Raw genomic sequence first — 19,928 nt, 5'->3', positions numbered from 1 at the left:
TTTTTTTTTTTCATCATAATATGCCTTCTTATATGTATCAAAACTCATGCTAAACCATGAGTTCTGGATTGGAAAAGATGATTTAGTTTTTGCACCTGTCTATAAGTCTTTGTCCACAAGTTAAACAAAAACATAAACAAGTGTAACTGGATCTCCTTTTTGAAAGTTTCAGAATGTTCTTCAACTTGTATCTCAATCTGCCTCTGTGCAGCATTTCCACTATAGGTTATTCTCCCCTTTAAAACCTTAACTGCCTAGGGTTCTGTGATTTCACTCTTTGTTTTCTTCCTAACTTTCAGGCTGCCCCATTCTCCGTCATCTTTTGGGGTTCCTCATCTGTTATTTGTCTCGTTGGATTCTTCTGGGGTTACTCTTCTCTTCTGACAATAAAAACTCTCCACATTCCTAGGAAAAGGCTGACAGTCCTATGGTCATGATAACAAGTACATACCTTGAAATGTTTTAAACATTTTTTATGGTCAATGACAACTTGCTTCAGTGAACACACTTCTGAAAGCTAATTGTCAGTGACAGCATTGTGCTTTGAATATGTCAATCAGCTTTGAATTCATTTCAGTGTACACACTTCTAAATTGTCATTAACCAATTCCCACCTCTGTAGCCAACACAACTCCCTCAAAATGTGTTCCCCAAATGCTGTGTAAGTTCAACACTTCGCTCTGATGAAGGAGCTTATGATGGACCAGCATGGCTCTCCTGTTCTTAAGAAAGCAGGCCGGGCATGGTGGCTCACGCCTGTAATCCCAGTGCTTTGGGAAGCTGAGGCGGGTGGATCACCTGAGGTCAGGAGTTCAAGACCAGCCTGACTAACATGGAGAAACCCCATCTCTACTAAAAATACAAAATCAGCCGGGCACAGTGGCGCATTCCTGTAATCCCAGCTACTCGGGAGGCTGAGGCAGGAGAATTGCTTGAACCTGGGAGGCAGAGGTTGCACTGAGCTGAGATTCTGCCATTGCACTCCAGCCTGGGCAACAAGAGCAAAACTCCACCTCAAAAAAAAAGAAAGCAATCGTTTCAGCATTTTGGTTTTAGACATTGAGTGATAGTTTCATCCTTTGACAATGATCTTTTTTCTTCTTCCTCTGGTGCTGCCACCTATCCCAACAACAAAGTTTATGATCTGGATGAAAGTATTGGTTCTGAACCACTGTTCCAGGAAGAATACTGGTTGAAGAACCCAGGCTGATCCTCCCACTGAAAACAGCGGAAAAAATGTACTTAAAATATACAACAAAACTTTTAAAACATCTTTAACCTTGCAAGAAAGTAAGGCCAAGAATATTAAAACCAGCCGGGCGCAGTGGCTCACGCCTGTAATCCCAGCACTTTGGGAGGCCGAGGTGGGTGGATCATGAGGTCAAGAGTTCGAGACCAGCCTGACCAACATGGTGAAATCCCGTCTCTACTAAAAATACCAAAATTAGCTGGGCGTGATGGCACGCACCTGTAATCCCAGCTACTCAGGAGGCTGAGGCAGTAGAATCTCTTGAACCCAGAAGGTGGAGGTTGCTGTGAGCTGAGATCATGCCATTGCACTCTAGCCTGGGCGACAGAGCGAGACTCTGTCTCAAAAAAAAAAAAAAGAAAGAAAAGAAAGAATATTAAAACCAAATGCAAGTGGGCACTCTTTCGAAGGCAGTGACTGAAGCTGACTTTTGTCACAAAGACACTTGCTGAATCAGGTGAACTTGAGCTTTGGTTTCCATGGCTTTGGCCAAGGTGGGGGTAAGCAGGGGAGAGAAGGCAGTGACTAGGGTCTGAAAAAATATGAGTCTCGTAGGAGATCCCTATATAAATCTCAGTCCTTAAAGTGTTACATATGCTGTATAAAAATAAAGCAGATACAACATCCCTTTTCCTTCACCAGAGATTTTCAAGGAAAATTGCCTGATTTTGAACCTAAGTATTCAGTAAATAGAAAAAAAGTCTTCACTGAGAATTTATAACCTCAAGGTACATCTCATATAGTCTCTCAGCCTGAATTCACAGTACATGGGTCATATGAAAAAAAATCAAGCTTAAAGTTGTCCCAGACTAGTAGTGCTAAAAAGACAGAAGAAAACTAAGGAGTAGACCTTTAACTCAGGACTCAACTAGTTTAGTCAACTAAACTTCTGAGGAAAATGAACAGACCAGAGCCCCAAATCACAAAATACACAAGGAACTAAGGCACCATGAATTAAGGTCAGCAGAAATCACAGTCTAGAGATTCAGACTTTCAAAGACTTCAAATTTCAGAATTATCAGGAATAACAAGCTTAAAAAAATAATGAGACCCAAATTTCCCATCATGAATTAGGTATTATCTAACCCTTTGAGTAATATAATTAGACCTGTGAAGAATTTCCAATGTTAGATGAAAGTAATATGTTCAAAACTGGAACTTAGCAGGTCTGGCAAGCATAAACTGCAGAAGCAGGTGGTTCAGATGCCTATATCACCCATTCCTGCTTTATTGCCTCTTCTTCATCACACACTAATAGTATCATGAGGGGTTCCTATGGTTAGTTAATAAAGGAGGAAAAAGCAAGGCCAGGTTTGTGGAATGGTCTGCATGACATGCTAGCACCAGACAGAAGTGCTGCATTACAGCCTGATGTGGCAGTGGCCCAAAAGACAGTGGTTAAGGGAAATCCTTCCAGCAGAAGGAAGGCTTGCCTAGGTATGGATCTACAGTAATTCATGAATGCTGGTAATGGACTGGCTGGTTGTTTAGGTTCTTGGGAACAGCAAGACTGGAAAATTTGTAACAATGAAGTTTGTTGTAGAGTTATGTGGATGGGACAGGATGTGAAGATTTTTTTTTTTTCTGTCACAGGGAGACAAGTAAAGCTCTCAGTCTCAGTAATCAGGTGGACAAATGACCCATCCTTTCACCCACAATTGAGGGGCCATCCTTACCCTTGGACGTCCATGTGTGATCAAGGCTTGGTCAAAGAGATGGGTCTACAGAGCCATAGAAGCTTTTCGACAGCTTCTATTTCAACCCGAAAGACACTGGGGCAAAAAGGAGTCTTCATAGCTCACACTTGGGACAGTCAATTTCCTACAGTGATACGGTGACAGATAAAACCTTCCTCTAAGGCCATGGTTAGTAGGAAAATGAATGCTTTCACCTGAAGTGTCTCCTGTTCTAGAAAAAAAGCTTTTAGTGTCCTAGTAGCTACTCTCACAGATGCAAAGATTTAGAATTTTGATCATGACCACTTATGCTGCCATTAAGACACCTGTTGAGAAGGCAGAAAAACACATGAAAAAATTGTTGTTGGAATAGCTAACTAAGCTATTGAGGTTGTGCATAGGTCACCAGCAAACAAGAAATACTAAAAATAGATTAAAACTTGTGGAAATAATTTGACATTTCAAGAAGAGCACTGAAGAGTTTATCATTGGAAATAGTGAAAATTTTAGACTTCTTTACACAGCTGTTTCTATTAATAGAATTACATATTGGTGGGAAATGGGAGGTCACTGTGGTGTTTTATCTATATGTATGTGACTTAGTTTATCACTCTGAGGACAGGGGTGAGTGACATTCGAGAAGAAGTCATGAGGTATGGTGAACATTTGGGGGAGAGGTCTGAGTTCCCTGTCCCGCCTCAGACTCTTCAACCATGTCTTTCTTGCTGCTTATTTCAAAGTAGTCTGTAGTGAACCTTATTGTTAAAATATTATCAATAATTCCTGGTGTTGAGTCACTCAAGGGTGTGGGAGATGTCGTAGGAAGTCGCCTGTGGTCTTCATTAGATGGAACGCAGCAGGCTCGATGATTTTTGCATGTTTCTTTCACTGCTTCTCCATCTTTGCATTGTTTCCTGCAGTGCCCTGATCTGTTCCAGCATTTTTTTTCACCACCATAGGCTGAATAATAAAAGGAAAAACCACTGATTTTGGGTTACTGATGCTCTCAATTTCACTAGCATGACTATATATCTGGCATCCTGTATCCACACTGTGGATCATAATTAGATGACGGCTGCAAGACTCCCACCTCAGGTCTGGTAAATACTCAACCTCCCATTTGCCCGTTTTTAACTATTCTGAAAGTGGGATGAATCTTACCATCATCGAAAAGAAACTCCAGTCATGAGGAATTGGGGCTGCTTATAATGAAGGTACCTTCAGTGTAAAGGTACCTGAGTAAAGAAAGTACATCTTTTTTTTTCTTTTCTTTCTTTTTTTTTTTGAGATGGAGTCTCACTCTGTCACCAGGCTGGAGTGCAGTGGTGTGATCCCGGCTCACTGCAACCTCCACCTCCCTGGTTCAAGCAATTATCTTGCCTCAGCCTCCTGAGTAGCTGGGACTACAGGCACGTGCCACCACACCCCGCTAATTTTTGTATTTTTAGTAGAGACGGGGTTTCATCATGTTGGTCAGGATGGTCTTGATCTCTTGACCTCATGATCTACCAGCTTCAGCCTCCCAAAGTGCTGGGATTGCAGGCGTGAGCCACCGCTCCCGGCCAGAAAGTACGTCTTCTTGTTACTTCAACAAGTACATCTTGCTGCTACTTCAACAAGTGTGATTAAGTTATTTGCATTGGTCATATCCCATTCTACTGCAAAGTATACCTTCACATGAGTATATAAAATATATCTGTGTAGTGTATGTTTATTGCAACACAATTCACAACTGCAAAGATATGGAATCAACCTAAGTGCCCATCAACCGATGAATGAATAAAGAAAATGTGGAACATATACACCATGGAATACTACTCATCCATAAAAAGGAACAAAATAATGTCTTTTGCAGCAACTTGGATGGAACTGGAGGTCATTATTTTAAGTAACTTAGGAATTGAAAAACGAATACCACATGTTCTCACTTATAAGTGGGAGCTAAGCTATGGGTACACAAGGGCATACAGAGGGGACATTGGAGTCTCAGAAGGGGGAAGAGTAAGGGGAGGGGGAGGGATGAAGAACTACCTATTGGGTACAATATACACTACTGCAGTGATGGGTGCACTAAAATCTTAGGCTTCACTACTATACAATTCATCCATGTAACCAAAATCCACTTGTACCCCTAAAGCTATTGAAATTTAAAAAATAAAAAATTATAACCCAAAGTATAAAATAAGCATGTGTCCAAAAATACAAAAATTAGCCACACGTGGTGGCACATGCCTATTTTCCCAGCTAACTCAGGAGGCTGAGATAGGAGGAATACTTGAACCTGGGACGCAGAGGCTTTGGTGAGTTGAGATCGTGCCATTGCACTTCAGCCTGGGCAACAGAGTGAGACTGTCTCAAAAAAGAAAAAAAAAAAAGGAAAAAAAAAAGATAATAAGAGAAGAAAGTATAACATATTTTATGTGGATACATAATATAAGCATTATGAAAATACAAAAAGAATGATAAGCATTATGGAGAGAAATGAAGCAGCGAAGGGGTTTAGGAAGTGTGTGATGGGAAATAGTGAAAGATTTACCTTGAGTTTTGAGAAGGAAGAGGCAGGGTGAGCTATGAGACTAACTGGGGGCAGAGTATATATCAGGCAGAGGAAGCAGCAAGTGCAAAGGCTTAGAGGCAGGACCTGTCTCAAAGGTTCTGAAAAACAATAAGGTAGTTATGGTGAGTATAGAATAAGTTAAGTGGAGAGTAACTGGAGAAAATATAATGGGAGTTGATTTCACATAGAATCTTGCAGGTCTTTGAAAGAAAGCCATTCAGAACTTTTGATCACAGGATGGTAAGAGAAATGCAGATTAAAACAACAGTACGAGGGAGACTGAGGCGAGTGGATCATTTGAGGTCAGGAGTTTGAAACCAGCCTAGCCAACGTGCTGAAAACCCATCTCTACTAAAAATACAAAAATTAGCCAGGCGTGGTTGTGCATGCCTGTAATTCCAGCTACTCAGGAGGCTGAAGCAGGGGGATCACTTGAACCCCCGAGGCAGAGGTTTCAGCAAGCCGAGATCATGCCACTGCACACCAGCCTGGGCAACAGACCGAGACTCTGTTTCAAAACACGAACAAATACAAAAAAACAACCACGACAGTAAGAGATTATTTTATATTCATCAGCTGGGTGTTTGAAGGACTATGGATAGAAAAACCCTTGTGTATTTTCGATGAGAGGGTAGGGAGATCTCCCTGTCCCTATAAATGTCACTGATTTCTATTATTCTTCCTCAAATGTAGGGGCTGTTTAAGATAAAGCATCAAGACTTTATGCTTCTTTCATTGTCTCAACTCTTTGCTCCAAGAGAATGACTCCAAATTTATAGCTCTTAGCACTCAGACTTGAAGCCCTAGATCCTGTAATATATCCTTCACTCCCCATATGCTGAGTTTTTATGACTCGTGGATTGCATGTACAAAATCTTTCACATCTGTCTCTTTCCTAGTCTCAGTATCTCCACTAGAACTCAAAGCAGACCAATTGCTTTCAAAGAGATCACACAGAATTATTCCTGTTTGTGTCTGGAATTGTAACTGGAGAATTATTCAAAACCCCCAGAGTTGGCAATTTCTGCTGGCAGTATCCTTTAAGATACACAACTTCTGATTACTGACTTCTGATTACCCAGGATTGTGGTGTAGGAACACAAGCACAGGAAGAGCCAGCAGCAGGAGGTTCCTGGTCCCTGGGAAACAGGAGAGGTTTCCCTGTTTCCCTACCCTGAATGCCAGGGTAGACCCAGGCGTTCAGAATGCCATGTGCAGTGGGAGTCTGAGCAAGAGTTACTGGCCTCTCTGCAATGAGGGTAGAGGAATAGAGGAATTAATGGAATATTTTTTTTTTATTTTCTTGCCCACCACCACCAGACTTACATTTAACTTGGTTATTTGCCCTCTAGGAATCTATCCTATTTAAGCCCCTGTCCAAATATGTAAATATATTAATGTTTGTACAAGCATATTCATTGATGTGTTGTTAGAAAATTAAGAAATGTCTCAAATGACTGTATATGATTTTATAAGGCTTATCCTACAGCAGAAGTATACAACTTTACAAACAATAAGGCAGATCTTTAGATGATGACATGGAAAGATGGCCACAGAATAAGAAGTGAAAGAAGACCGCTGCACAGGGCCGGGCGCGGTGACTCATGCCTGTAATCCCAGCACTTTGGGAGGCTGAGGCGGGTGGATCACCTGAGGTCAGGAGTTTGAGACCAGCCTGGCCGACATGGTGAAACCCCGTCTCTACTAAAAATACAAAAATTAGTCGGACATGATGGTGCACACCTGTAATCCCAGCTACTTGCAAGACTGAGGCAGGAGAATTGCTTGAACCCAGGAGGCAGAGGTTGCAGTGAGCTGAGATTGCGCCACTGCACTCCAGCCTGGGTGACAGATCGAGATTTCATCTTTTTTTTTTAAAAAAAAAAGAAAGAAAGAGAGCTGCGTAGCCATGCATGGAGTATGCTTACTTTGTTATAAAACAGAAATACTTAGATTCATTTTTATGTAAGTTCAATCACACATTGAAATGCACCTTGAAAAACATAAAACAAAGAGGAAACAGGCTTGCTTCACCAGTGATTTCAAAGTTCTGGTCAGGCCTTTAGATATACTTAAGAAAGCAGTGATTATGAAAAGCTTAGATTTTCACTGTAGAAGGAAGAAAAGCCAGTTCTGTCTTCCATATAACAGCTCAGCCGATCATTTCTGACCTGTTCACCAAATTCTAGAACATTAGAAACAAAAAGAACCTCATTACAGCGATAGCAGGACTTTTAGGGCCAAGAAAACATGCAAAGTGGGCTGCGGGAATCATTTTCAAAAGCTGGCACAAGCTGGAAAGAGAAGAGATGTGAGCCTAGCTTTCCCCTAGTTCCTTAGGCGGCAACTTGGAGTATAGAACCAGGGACAACTCTGGATGGTGGGACTGCCCCTGTCTATTGAGGAAAACTTGCTCTACTCCCAGGTTTTACCCCAGTCAGGAACATAGTCCCAGTGTGGGAGCTGTGGAGCTGCCCAGGTTGGGGGTGCAGCGACACATTGGAATTTTCACGATCCAGAACCCACTATACCTCTATTTTCGTAGCTTCCCTGACCTCTGATTACCTGGGATCACTTGGGGTAGGAGCACAAGGATAGGAAGAGCCAACAGCAGGAGTTTCATGGTGCTTGGGAAACAGGAGATGGTAGATCCAGAAGTTCAGAATGCTGTGTGCAGTGTAAGTCTGAGCAAGAGTTTTATTGGCCTCTCTGCAGTGGGGGCAGAGGGATGGGCACAGAACCAGCCGGATGTCTAAGAGTTTATCGATGCATAACATCAGTCTATTGTGTGGCACACAGGCTGAGCATTTGATCCAGGCACTGGGAGGGCATGCGGAGGGTTACAAGTCACAGGCTTTGAGGAGGTGTTTGGGGCAATGGAGCGGGAAGATTCACACTGGGACATCTTCCCTAGCTTTCCCCGATCTCTCGATCTCTCGTTAGGGCTCAGCCTTTCTTCACAGTCCCTTTCATTCTAGCATAAACCTGCTTTTGAATGGTCTGCTTATCTGTGTGTCTCCCTGCACTGGGCTGTGAAATTCCTGAGAGTAGGGAACGTGTCTTTCATTTTCGAGCCCCCAAGGCACAAAGCATGCTGTCAGTGAAGGTTTGTGGAAATAAACGATAATGAACACATATCAATCTATAAGCCAAATCCCTCTCTCACATTTGTGCCCACCAGGGAAAGTGACTTGCCCAAGAAGTCACTTGCTGCGGAAGTTTGAGGGAGATCATTTATAAGACTCAAAGGGGGATGCTACCCAATGTCATTAAAAAATAATTCCCTAGCTGGGCGTAGTGGCGGGTGCCTGTAATCCAAGCTGCTCAGGAGGCTGAGGGAGGACAATCACTTAAACCCAGGAGGCGGAAGTTGCAGTGAGCCAAGATCGTGCCACTGCACTCCAGCCTGGGCAACAGAGTGAGAGTCTGTCTCAAAAAAAACACAAAAAAACAAAAAAACCCTGCTATTTTCAAATTAATTTTGTTTTATGTTTTTATTTTTTTGAGACAGGATCTCACTGTGTAGCCCAGGCTAGGGTGAGGTGGTGCAATCACAGCTTATTGCAGCCTCAATCTCCTGAGCTCAAGCAATCCTCCCACCTCAGCATCCTGGGTAGCTGGGACGCACAGGTATTTACCACCATGCCCGAATATTTTTTAATTTTTTTTTTTTTTTTGTAGAGACAGGTCCTACTATGTTGCCCAGGCTAGTCTCAAACTCCTGGGTTCAAGTGATCCTCCCTCCTTGGCCTCCCAAAGTGCTGGATTTATAGGCATGGGCCACTGCGCCTGGTCTCCAAATTAATTTTAGATTAGTATGTTCTAACAGGCAGAACTCTTTTACTATGGAATGGTTTCCCAGAGAGGGAGGCGGTATTCTATAACTCATTTTTCAAGCAGGGCCTAAGTGATTAAATAGGATGGATTTCTATATAGAATAAAGAATGTCTTTTCTAGTTCCTTCTAAGCATAAAAATCTATGTTCTTAATTTTATGAATGGTTTCTCTACATGTCCTGATAATTGCAGAGATCCCTGACCCTTTCTAAACTTAAGAGCTTGAGAAACACCTTTTTTCTCTCATGCTACAGAAAAGCAGGAAAATCTAGATTACCCCTACCCCAATTCACAGGGCCTGATCTCATATCTGAGATGGTGGTGGTGGTGGGAATGGAGATGGGCTGTTTAAAAAAAAAAAAAAAAGCCCTGAAGGGGAAGGACTCATCACAGGGGAGAAGCTAGGTGGGTGCAGTCCATGGTGTCCAGCGAGTCCCTGGCCCAGTGCCCACAGCCAGCCACTCTTGTCAAGGGATAAATCCAGGCCATATCCATTAAGAAATATATCTGAACTTTTCTTCTTCTTTCTTCTTCTCCCTCTCTCAGCCTCTCCCTCTTCCTCTCCCTCTCCCTCTCCCTCTCCTTCTTCTTTTTTTTTGAGACAGCATCTCACTCTGTCACCCAGGCTGGAGTGCAGTGGTGAGATCTCAGCTCACAGCAACCTCCGCCTCCTGGATTTGAGCGATTCTGTTGCCTCAGCCTCCTGAGTAGCTGGGACCACAGGTGCGCGCTACCATGCCAGGCTAATCTTTGTACTTTTAGTAAAGACGGGGTTCTGCCATGTTGACCAGGCTGGTCTCCAATTCCTGACCTCAATGATCTGCCTGCCACAGCCTCCCTCATACTGTTGTTTTAATCTGCATTTCTCTTATCATCCTGTGATCAAAGTTTCTGAATGGCTTTCTTTCAAAGACCTGCAAGACCCTATGTGATTTCAACTCCCATTATATTTTCTCCAAAGTGCTGGGATTACAGGCATGACCCACCATGCCCAGCCAAGTTCTTATTTTTTTTTTTTAACAGCTTTATTGAGATATAATTAACAAACAACAAACTTCCAGTGTCTAAAGTATGTAATTTGATCATTTTGACATGTATATACTCATGAAACCTTCATCACAATCAAGAAAGTGAACATTTCTACTACCCCCAAACATTCTTCATGTCCCTTAGGAATCCCTCCCTCCTGCCTCTCCTTGTCTTCTCCCTCCATCCCTAGAAGACCTCTGATCTATTTTGTAGATATAACTATACATGAGTTTGCGTTCTCCAGAATTTTATATAAGTGTAGCCACAGAGTAGGTACTCTTTTTTATCTGGTTTCTATAAGTCATTGGCATTATTTGAGATTCAGCCATGTAACATGTTTCACCAGTTTACTCCTTTTATTGCTGAGTAGTATTCCATTGCATGAGTAAACCACAGTTTATCCATTCAGACATTTGATTTGTTTCCAGTTTTGACTATCACAAATGAGGATGCTATGAACATTCATGTACAAGTCTTTGTGTGCAGATATGATTTTTGGTCTTATGGGAAAAAATACCTAGGAGTAGATTGGCTGAATTGCATGGCAGGTATGGTTTCCCACAGAGGTAGGGGGTATTCTATGACTTTAACATATTAGGAAAGTCTTTAACATATTAGGATCTGTTTTCCAGAGTGGTTGTATCATTTTCCACTCTCAATGTATAAGGGTTTCAGTTCCTTCATATCCTCACCAGTACTTGGTATAGTCAGTCTTTTTAATTTTAGTCATTCTAGTAATTGTACGGTGATCTGTTCAAGGCTGTAGGGGCCCACCTCTTGCATCAGCATGGCCTGGATGTGAGACATGGAGTCAAAGGAGATTATTTTGGAACTTTAAGGTACAATGACTGCCCTATTGGATTTCAGACTTGCATGGGGTCTGTAGCGCCTTTGTTTTGGACAATTTCTCCCATTTGGAACGGGTGTATTTACCCAATGCCGGTACCCTCATTGCATCTAGGAAATAACTAACTTGCTTTCAATTTTACAGGTTCGTGGGCAGAAGTGACTTGCCTTGTCTCAGATGAGACTTTGGACTCGGGCTTTTTAATTAACGCTGGAATGAGTTAAGATTCAGGGGACTGTTGGAAAGGCATGATTGTCTTTTGAAAAGTGAGAACATGAGGTTTTGGAGAGGCCAGGGGCAGAATGATGTGGTTTATCTGTGTTCTCACCCAAAATCTCATCTTGAATTATAATCCCCACGTGTCAAGCGTGGGACCAGGTGGACGTAATCAGATCATGGGCGTGGTTTCCCCCAGGCTTTTCTCATGATACTGAGTGAGTCTCACGAGATCTGACAGTTTCATAAGCATTTGGCATTTCCCCTGCTTACACTCACTCCGTCCTGCCACTCTGTGAAGAAGGTGCCTGCTTCTCCTTTGCCTTCGCTGTGATTATAAATTTCCTGAGGCCTCCCCAGCAATGCAGAACTGTGAGTCAATTAAACCTCTTTCTTTTATAAATTACCCAGTCTCGGGTATTTCTTCATAACAGTGAGTGTGAGAACAGACTAATACAGCATCTCATTGTGGTCTTATTTATTTATTTTTTTGAGACAGAGTCTTGCTCTGTTGCCCAGGCTGGAGTGCAGTGGCATGATCTCAGCTCACTGGAACCTCCGCCTCCTGGGTTCAAGTGATTCTCCTGCCTCAGCCTCCCAAGTAGCTGGGATTACAGGCACCCACTACCATGTCTGACTAATTTTTGTATTTTTAGTAGAGATTGGGTTTCACTATGTTGGCCAGGCTGGTCTCGAACTCCTGACCTCAGGGTATCTGCCCACCTTGGCCTCCCAACGTGCTGGGATTACAGGCATAAGCCACCGCACCCAGCTGTTCTTAATTTCTAATTCCTTAATTAATAATGATTTTGAAAATCTTTCCACATGTAAAGTTGTTTTGTTTATACTATATAATTTGCATTTTCATATAAATTTTAAAATGTTTGTCAATTTCTGCATAAAATCTTACTGGCGTATTAATGGCAATTGCATTGAATCTATAGACCAATTTGGAGAAAACTGACATCTTCACAATATTGAGTTTTCCAGTCCATAAAAATGATATTTCTTTCTAATTAGGTCTTCTTAAATTGCACTCCACAATATTTTATAGTTTTTAATAAACAGGTCTTGCTTACTTTTTGTCAGATTTTCCCTTAGGTATTCCATATTTTTGATGCTATTATAAATTATAATTTTAAAATTTAATTTGATTGTTTATTGCTGACATATAGAAATACAACTGATTTTGTATATCAAACTTGTAGGCTACAACTTTACCAAACTCACCTATTTGTTCTAGTAACTTTCTCCTATACTCAGTGGGATTTTCTAATTTTTGTTTTATTTTATTTTATTTTATTTTATTTTTTTTGAGTCAGAGTTTTGCTCTGTTGCCCAGGCTGGGGTGCAGTGGCATGATCTCGGCTTGCTGCAACCTCCACCTCCTGGGTTCAAGCGATTCTCCTGCCTCAGCCTCCCGAGTAGTTGGGACTACAGGAGCATGCCACCACGCCTGGCTAATTTTTTGTGTTTTTAGTAGAGACAGGGTTTCACCGTGTTAGCCAGGATGGTCTGCATCTCCTGACCTCGTGATCCGCCTGCCTGCACCTCCCAGAGCGCTGGGATTACAGGCGTGAGCCACTGCACCTGGCCTGGGATTTTCTATATAGAGAATTATGTCATCTGTTAATAGAGTTTTACTATTTCCCCCAACCCCTGAGTCTTGATACCTTTAATTTCCTTTTCTTGCCTTATTGCAGTCAGTGTTGAATAGATGTGGTGAGACCAGACATTCTTCAGGAAAAAGCATTATGTCTTTTCCTATTTAGCGTGATGTTAGCTGTAGGCTTTTCTTTCATGTTCCTTTTCAGGTGGAAAATATTCCCTTCTACTATTTAAATTTTATTTCTATCAGAAATAGATTATTGGAATTGTCAACTTGCAATTTTCTGTGTCTACTGAGGTGATTACATGTTTTTTCTTTTTTGCTTCATTAATACAGTGAATTACATTGCTTGATTTTCTTCTTTAAAAAAATTTAGTAGAGATGGGGGTTGCCCAGGGTGCTCTTGAACTCTTGGCCTGGAGTGATTCTCCTGCCTTGGTCCCCTTTTTCTTTCATTTCAAACACGAATAACTTTACTTTTTAAATCTATTTTAATGGATAAATAAAAATTGTATATATTATAGCATGCAACATGATGTTTTGAAACATTAACATGTATACATTGTGAAATGGCTAAATCCGGCTTATTAATATATGCATTACCACATACGTATCAATTTTTTTTGTGGTAAGAGCACTTAAAATCTACTCTCTTAGAATTTTCAAGTATATAATTCATTGTTACTAATGACAGTCACAATGTCGTACAATAGATCTCTTGAACTTATTCCTCCTGTCTATGCAATTTTGTATCCTTTGACCAACATCTCCCCAATCCTCCCCACCCCCTAGCCCTGGTAACCATCATTCTACTCTCTGCTTCCATGAGTCTGACTTCTTTAGATTTCACACATAAGTGAGATCATTTATTTTTCTGTGCCTGGCTTATTTTGCTTAACATAATGTCCCCTAGGTTCAAGTTCATCCATGTTGTTGCAAATGACAGGACTTCCTTCTTTCTAAAGGCTGAACAGTATTCCCTTGTCTACATGTACCACATTTTCTTTATCCATTCATCTGCTGATGGCCCTTAGGTTGATTCCATGTCTTGGCTATTGTGAATAATGCTACAACATTGCTTGATTTTTGAATGTTAAACCGACCTTGCATTTCTGAGGCATGAAGGATTATATATTATGTAGAATGTATTCTTTGGTCATGATGTATTATTTTTATATTTTGTTGGATATGATTTGCTAAAATTTTGTTTAGAATTTTTCCTTCTAGGTTCAAGATGAGCATTGCCAGTAATATTTTCCTTATTAATCTAGCTAGAGGTTTATCAATTTTCTTTCTTATTACCCCCACACTCATCTTACTAAAATTTGGCTTCTGTACTCATCCTGTCACTGCATGGCTAAAGTCACCTTCTTAAAACCCTAATAGTTACGTTTTTTGTTGTTGTTGTTTGTTTTTTGTTTTGAGACGGAGTCTTGCTCTGTCGCCCAGGCTGGAGTGCAGTGGCGCAATCTCGGCTCACTGCAAGCTCCGCCTCCCGGGTTCACTCCAATCTCCTGTCTCAGTCTCCCGAGTAGCTGGGACTACAGGCGCCCGCCACCACGCCCGGCTAATTTTTTTGTATTTTTAGTAGACCATATTGCCAGATTGGTCTTGAACTCCTGACCTCAGGTGATCTGCCCGCCTCAGCCTCCCAAAGTGCTGGGATTGTAGGTGTGAGCCGCTGTGCCCGCCCAAGGAAGCTAATTTAATTCCACCTCAGCTGAATTGTTTACATTCGCCATACCACAAGTATAGGAATTTCAACTTAAATTAGGTCCACAATTGTAACTTAAAATGTCTTAAAAATGATTGTGCTAGGCAGGAGGAAACTTTTAGGGGTGATGGACAGGTTTATGCCCTAGATTGTGGTGATGATGGTTTCACAGGTGTATACTTATCTCCAAATTCATAAGTTGTATACATTAAATATGTACAGCTTTTGAATATCAATCATATTTCAACAAAGTGTTTTAAAAAACAATTGCTCCATGAGGCAGCAAAAAGAAAATTGGTGTTTTAACTAGAGATCTCAGAACCAGAGCTGTAGTAGATTATTTGCTAGTTCTCACAATTAAGCATACATTACAGTCTCCCCCGGGGGCTTGCTAAAACAGGTTGCTGGGCCCACTTTCAGAGTTTCTGATTCAGTAGATCTGAAATGGGCTTAAAAATTTGCACTTTTAACAGGTGATGCTAATGCTGGTGGTCAGGAGAACCACACTGAGGACCACTGTACTATAGAAAAAGTTTATATATTAGCCAGAATATCCGCACACTAATAAATTCTTAAGAGGCAACAACCATTTTTTAAATATATAATTAACAGTAATTGTACATATTTATGGGATACAATGTGATATTTCAATATACGTATAAATTGTATAATGATAAAATTGGGAAAATTAGCATATCCATTATTTTAAACATTTATCACTTCTTTGTGATGAGAATATCCAAACAACTCTTTTGTAGCTATTTTGAAATACACACTATATTCAACAACTCTGGTCATATTACCGTGCAATAGACCACCAGAACTTGTTCTTCCTATCTAATTATAGTTTTACACTTATTGACCAGTTTCTCACCTTTTCCCCTTTGTTCCACCTTCCCCATCCTCTGGTAACCACTATTCTACTCTCCACTTCTATAAGAACAACTTTTTCGATTCCACATATGAGTGCAATCATATAGTATTTTTCTTTCTGTGCCTGGCTTATTTTCACTTAACATAGTGTCTTCCAGGTTCATCCACGTTGCCGCAAATGACAAAATTTCATTCATTTTTTATGGCTGAATAATATTCCATTGTGTATATATGCCACGTTTTCTTTTCTTTTTTTTTTTTTTTGAGACGGAGTCTTGCTCTGTGGCTCAGGCTGGAGTGCAGTGGCGCCATTCCAGCTCACTGCAAGCTCCGTCTCCCGGGTTCACGCCATTCTCCTGCCTTAGCCTCCCAAGTAGCTGGGACTACAGGCACCCACCACCACGCCCGGCTAGTTTTTTTTTTTTTTTTTTTTTTTTTTGTATTTTTTAGTAGAGACGGGGTTTCACTGTGTTAGCCAGGATGGTCTCGATCTTGTGACCTCATGATCCGGCCGCCTCGGCCTCCCAAAGTGCTGCGATTGTAGGCATGAGCCACTGTGCCTGGCCCCCACATTTTCTTTATTCATTCATTTGTTGATGGACACTGAGGTTGACTCTATGTCTTGGCTGTTGTGCATAGTGCCGTAACAAACATGAGTGCACATATCTCTTTGACATATTGATTTCATTTTCTTTGGATATATACCCAGTAGTGGGATTGCTGGATCACGTACTAATTATATTCTTAATTTTTTGAGGAACCTCCAAACCGTTTTCCATAATGGCTGTACTAATTTACATCCTCACTAGCAGTATGTGAGTGTTCCCTTTTCACCACATCCTCACCAACACTTGTTATCTTTTGGTTTTTTGACAGCAGTCATTCTGAATGGAGTGAGGTGATATCTCGTTGTAGTTTTGACCTGCATTACCCTTATGCTTAGTGATGTTGAGCATTTTTTTCATATATCTGTTGGCCATTTGTATGTCTTCGTTTGAGAGATATCTATTCAGGTTTTTTGCCCATTTTAAAATGGGGTTATTTGTTTTTTGTTGTTGAGTTCCTTACATGTTTTGAATGTTAGTCCCTTTTCAGATGTATGGTTTATAAATACATTCTCCATTCTGTAGGTCGTCTCTTTGCTCTGTTTGTTGTTTTCTTTGCTATGCAGAAGCTTTTTGGTTTAATGTAATCCCGTTTGTCTATATGTGATTAGATAAGCTTTTGTTGCCTGTGCTTTTGAGGTTTTGTACAAAAAATCCTTGCCTAGACCAATATTGTGGAACTTTTCCCCTATGTTTCTTCCAGTAGTTTTGGGCCTTACATTTAAGACTTTAATCCATTTTGAGTTAATACTTGTATATGGTTAGAAAAAGGAGTCTGGTTTCACCCTTCTGCATGTGGATATCCAGTTTTCCCAGCACCACTTATTGAAGAGGCTATCCTTTCGTCATTGTGTGTACCTGGCACCTTTGTTTAAAATCAGTTGGCCGTAGATATGTGAATTTATTTCTAGGTTTTCTATTTTGTTCTGCTGGTCTATGTGTCTGTTTTGATGCCAATACTATATTGTTTTGGTTGCTATAACTTTGTAGTATGTTTTGAAGTCAGGTAGTGTGATGTGATCAGCTTTGTTCTTTTTGCTCAAGATTGCTTTTGCTATTCAAGGTCTTTCATAGTTCCATATTAATTTTAGGATCATTTAGTCTAAAGATGTAATATCCCTAAGGTGGATGGAAATCTGCTTTCTTTTATTTTTGAGAAATGCTTGTAAAAGGCATTTGATCATTTTACAGAAAACATATAGGTAAGTCATAGAATTTATCAAGTCTCATGGGATAGAGTACAGGCAATTGACAATTTTTACTTTTAGAACCACCATCACTTAGATACCCAAGAACAAAATCTGGCTGTTGATTGTTAAGTGAATCTGAATAGTTTTTCTAATGCCACATACTTTAATTAAAAAAGAAAAATAAGTTGGGAAATGCATCTTATATCATTGCCCATTTCATCATGCTTTGATATTGTATTATTAATCTTAACAGTTCCCAAAGGGTTTTTGGGAACTTAACTAACAATGGCTGAAATTTGCTACTCTATATAACTTCAGTGATACATTTATCATGTTAAATGACCAAAGGACATAGAAGAATCAGCTTGAATGCTGAAAAAAAGGACAGAAGAAGAACAGCTGAAGGAAATCTGGATAAGATTATGTAGAGTACACATCTAGACACTATATGTAACAAATCTATGCACGAGTTTTAAAAGTTAAGTTTTAATGGAAGTAGAACATACTTCCAGAAATGTACACTAATTATTGGTATACAGCTGGATGAATCGTCTTAGAAAAAACTACTCATGTAACAAGGATTAGAAAACCTCTTCATGACCTCTTCCAGTCATTAATGTTCCTCTTCCCCTCCAAGGTAATGCTGTCCTGACTTCTAATACCATGTAGTAGGCTGAGTGTAAAAAAGGTTCCAATTTTTTATTCCTCCTGGGATCCATGCCCTTTGCTGTGTAATTTTATGATGCCTTCTTATTACAGTCAGGGAGTCTACCTCACCATTTTGTTCTGGGTTCATCCATGTGGCTTGCTTGTTAGTAAATGTGATTTCTTATGTAGGCCAAAGTTTATTTACTAATGTGTTAGTTTCTCTCCAAGTCACAACAAGGCCCGACCCTGCTTGGCTTCCGAGATCAGACAAGATTGGTCGCATTTAGGGTGGTATGGCTGCAGACTAATGTGTTAGCTTCTAAATATGAGTTCTTTGCCATTCTTTTATTGTTAATTTCTAATTTTATTGATTATGTAGGGGAATACAACCTATATGCTATTTTTTTTTTGGCATGCAATTCTTTAATGAAGTTTTCTTTGTGGTCTTAAATGTGGGACATTTTTGCAAAGTTTTGTATGAGCTCAAAAGAATGCTTACTCTCTGTTGAGCATAGAAATGTCCAGATATAAATATATATTCAATAAATTCAAGTGTATTGAATACATTGGCCAGACCTTCAATGTGTTGTTCTCAATCAAGTGTTAACATTTGAGCTGAAGATCTCTAAATATTATTGTTGACTTATCCGTGAAGTGCTGTCATTTGTCGTTTTGTAAATTTGAAAGCTGAAATAGTTGCTAATACGTTCTTGTAGCTCAAAAACAACAACAACAACAAATAATAGTAATAGTAACAATAATAATCTTTTAGAGACAGGGTCTCATTCTGTTGCCCAGGCTGGAGTGTAGTGGTGGCATGGTCACGGCTCAGTTGCTGTAGCCCTGACGTCCTGAGCTCTTGCCTCAGCTTCCCAACTAGCTAGGACTATAGGTATGCACCACCATGGCCAGCTAATTAAAACATTTTTATGTAGTAATGGGGGTCTCACTATGTTGCCCAGGCTGGCCTTCAACTCCAGGCTTCATGCCATCCTCCCATCTGGGCTTCCCAAAGTCCTGGGATTACAGGTGTGAGTCACTGTACTCAACCTCAAATATTTCTTTATCTGTACATAAACCATCTCTTTGTCATTTATTATACATTTTGCTGTGAATTCTTCTCTGTCACATATTAAGATTGCCACTCCAGTTTCCTTTCTTTTTCTTTTTCAGACAGGGTCTCACTCTGTTACCCAGGCTGGAATGTAGTGGCATAATCCCTCCCAGCTCACTGCAACCTCCTCCTGAGGCTCAAGTGATCCTGTCACCTCATCCTCCTGAGTAGCTGGGACTATAGGCATGCGCCACCACCCCTGGCTAATTTTTGTATTATTATTATTTTTTTGTAAAGTTGGGGTTTCACCATGTTGCACAGGTGACTCCAGCTTTCTTTTAGGTTATATTTGCCTAGTGTGGCACATGTATCTGTGCCATTTAGACAACATGCTATTTGAGGTTTCCTTGTCTCATTTGAGAGTTTAAGCCTTTATTTAATGAGTTTAACCCATTTACACTTATTGTAAGTAAAATTTTATTAGAACTTATGTATTTTACCTTATTCTATATTTTCCATTTATTGTAGGTTCTTTTGCTTGCTTACTATTTTCAATTAGATGGATAAAGGTTCCCTTAGTTGGTATAAAATGTATTCATTTTATTTTAATCCTTATTCTATAAGCAATCTTATAAAGCCCATATCCATAATAATCTACCTTTATTGATATTTAAAACTTATCAATAATTATATCTTACCTCTTACCAAGGCAAGTACTTTAGCAGTGCTTTCATATTCCTTGGCTTTCTCTCCACTGAGCTTTGCTCATCCCCTCCCTTAACCATGGTGATTATCTAAAATTTATGGGCAATTATCGGATACATT

The 19,928-nt window shown here is 40.3% G+C and overlaps 1 protein-coding gene and 1 non-coding gene across 2 annotated transcripts; both read right to left on the bottom strand.

Annotated features, from left to right (window-relative positions):
• Nucleotides 1–17: 17 nt before the first annotated feature.
• Nucleotides 18–145, bottom strand: LOC123567358 (small nucleolar RNA SNORA40). Its single transcript, XR_006690273.2, has one exon. It is a non-coding gene; the product is annotated as a small nucleolar RNA SNORA40 (small nucleolar RNA).
• Nucleotides 146–2,833: 2,688 nt separating this feature from the next.
• Nucleotides 2,834–8,155, bottom strand: DEFB118 (defensin beta 118). The gene is made up of 2 exons (XM_005568613.4): nucleotides 8,048–8,155; nucleotides 2,834–3,885 (listed from the first exon to the last, which is right to left on the bottom strand). The coding sequence occupies exons 1-2, from the start codon at nucleotides 8,103–8,105 to the stop codon at nucleotides 3,572–3,574; spliced, it is 372 nt and encodes a 123-aa protein (XP_005568670.1). The 5' UTR covers nucleotides 8,106–8,155; the 3' UTR covers nucleotides 2,834–3,571.
• Between the last annotated feature and the right edge of the window lie 11,773 nt (nucleotides 8,156–19,928).

Source organism: Macaca fascicularis, chromosome 10, assembly GCF_037993035.2.
Source record: "Macaca fascicularis isolate 582-1 chromosome 10, T2T-MFA8v1.1".
In the NCBI taxonomy this organism is placed as follows: Eukaryota; Metazoa; Chordata; class Mammalia; order Primates; family Cercopithecidae; genus Macaca; species Macaca fascicularis.
Note: the sequence above shows the minus strand (reverse complement) of the source record. Positions and strands in the feature narration are given on the sequence as shown.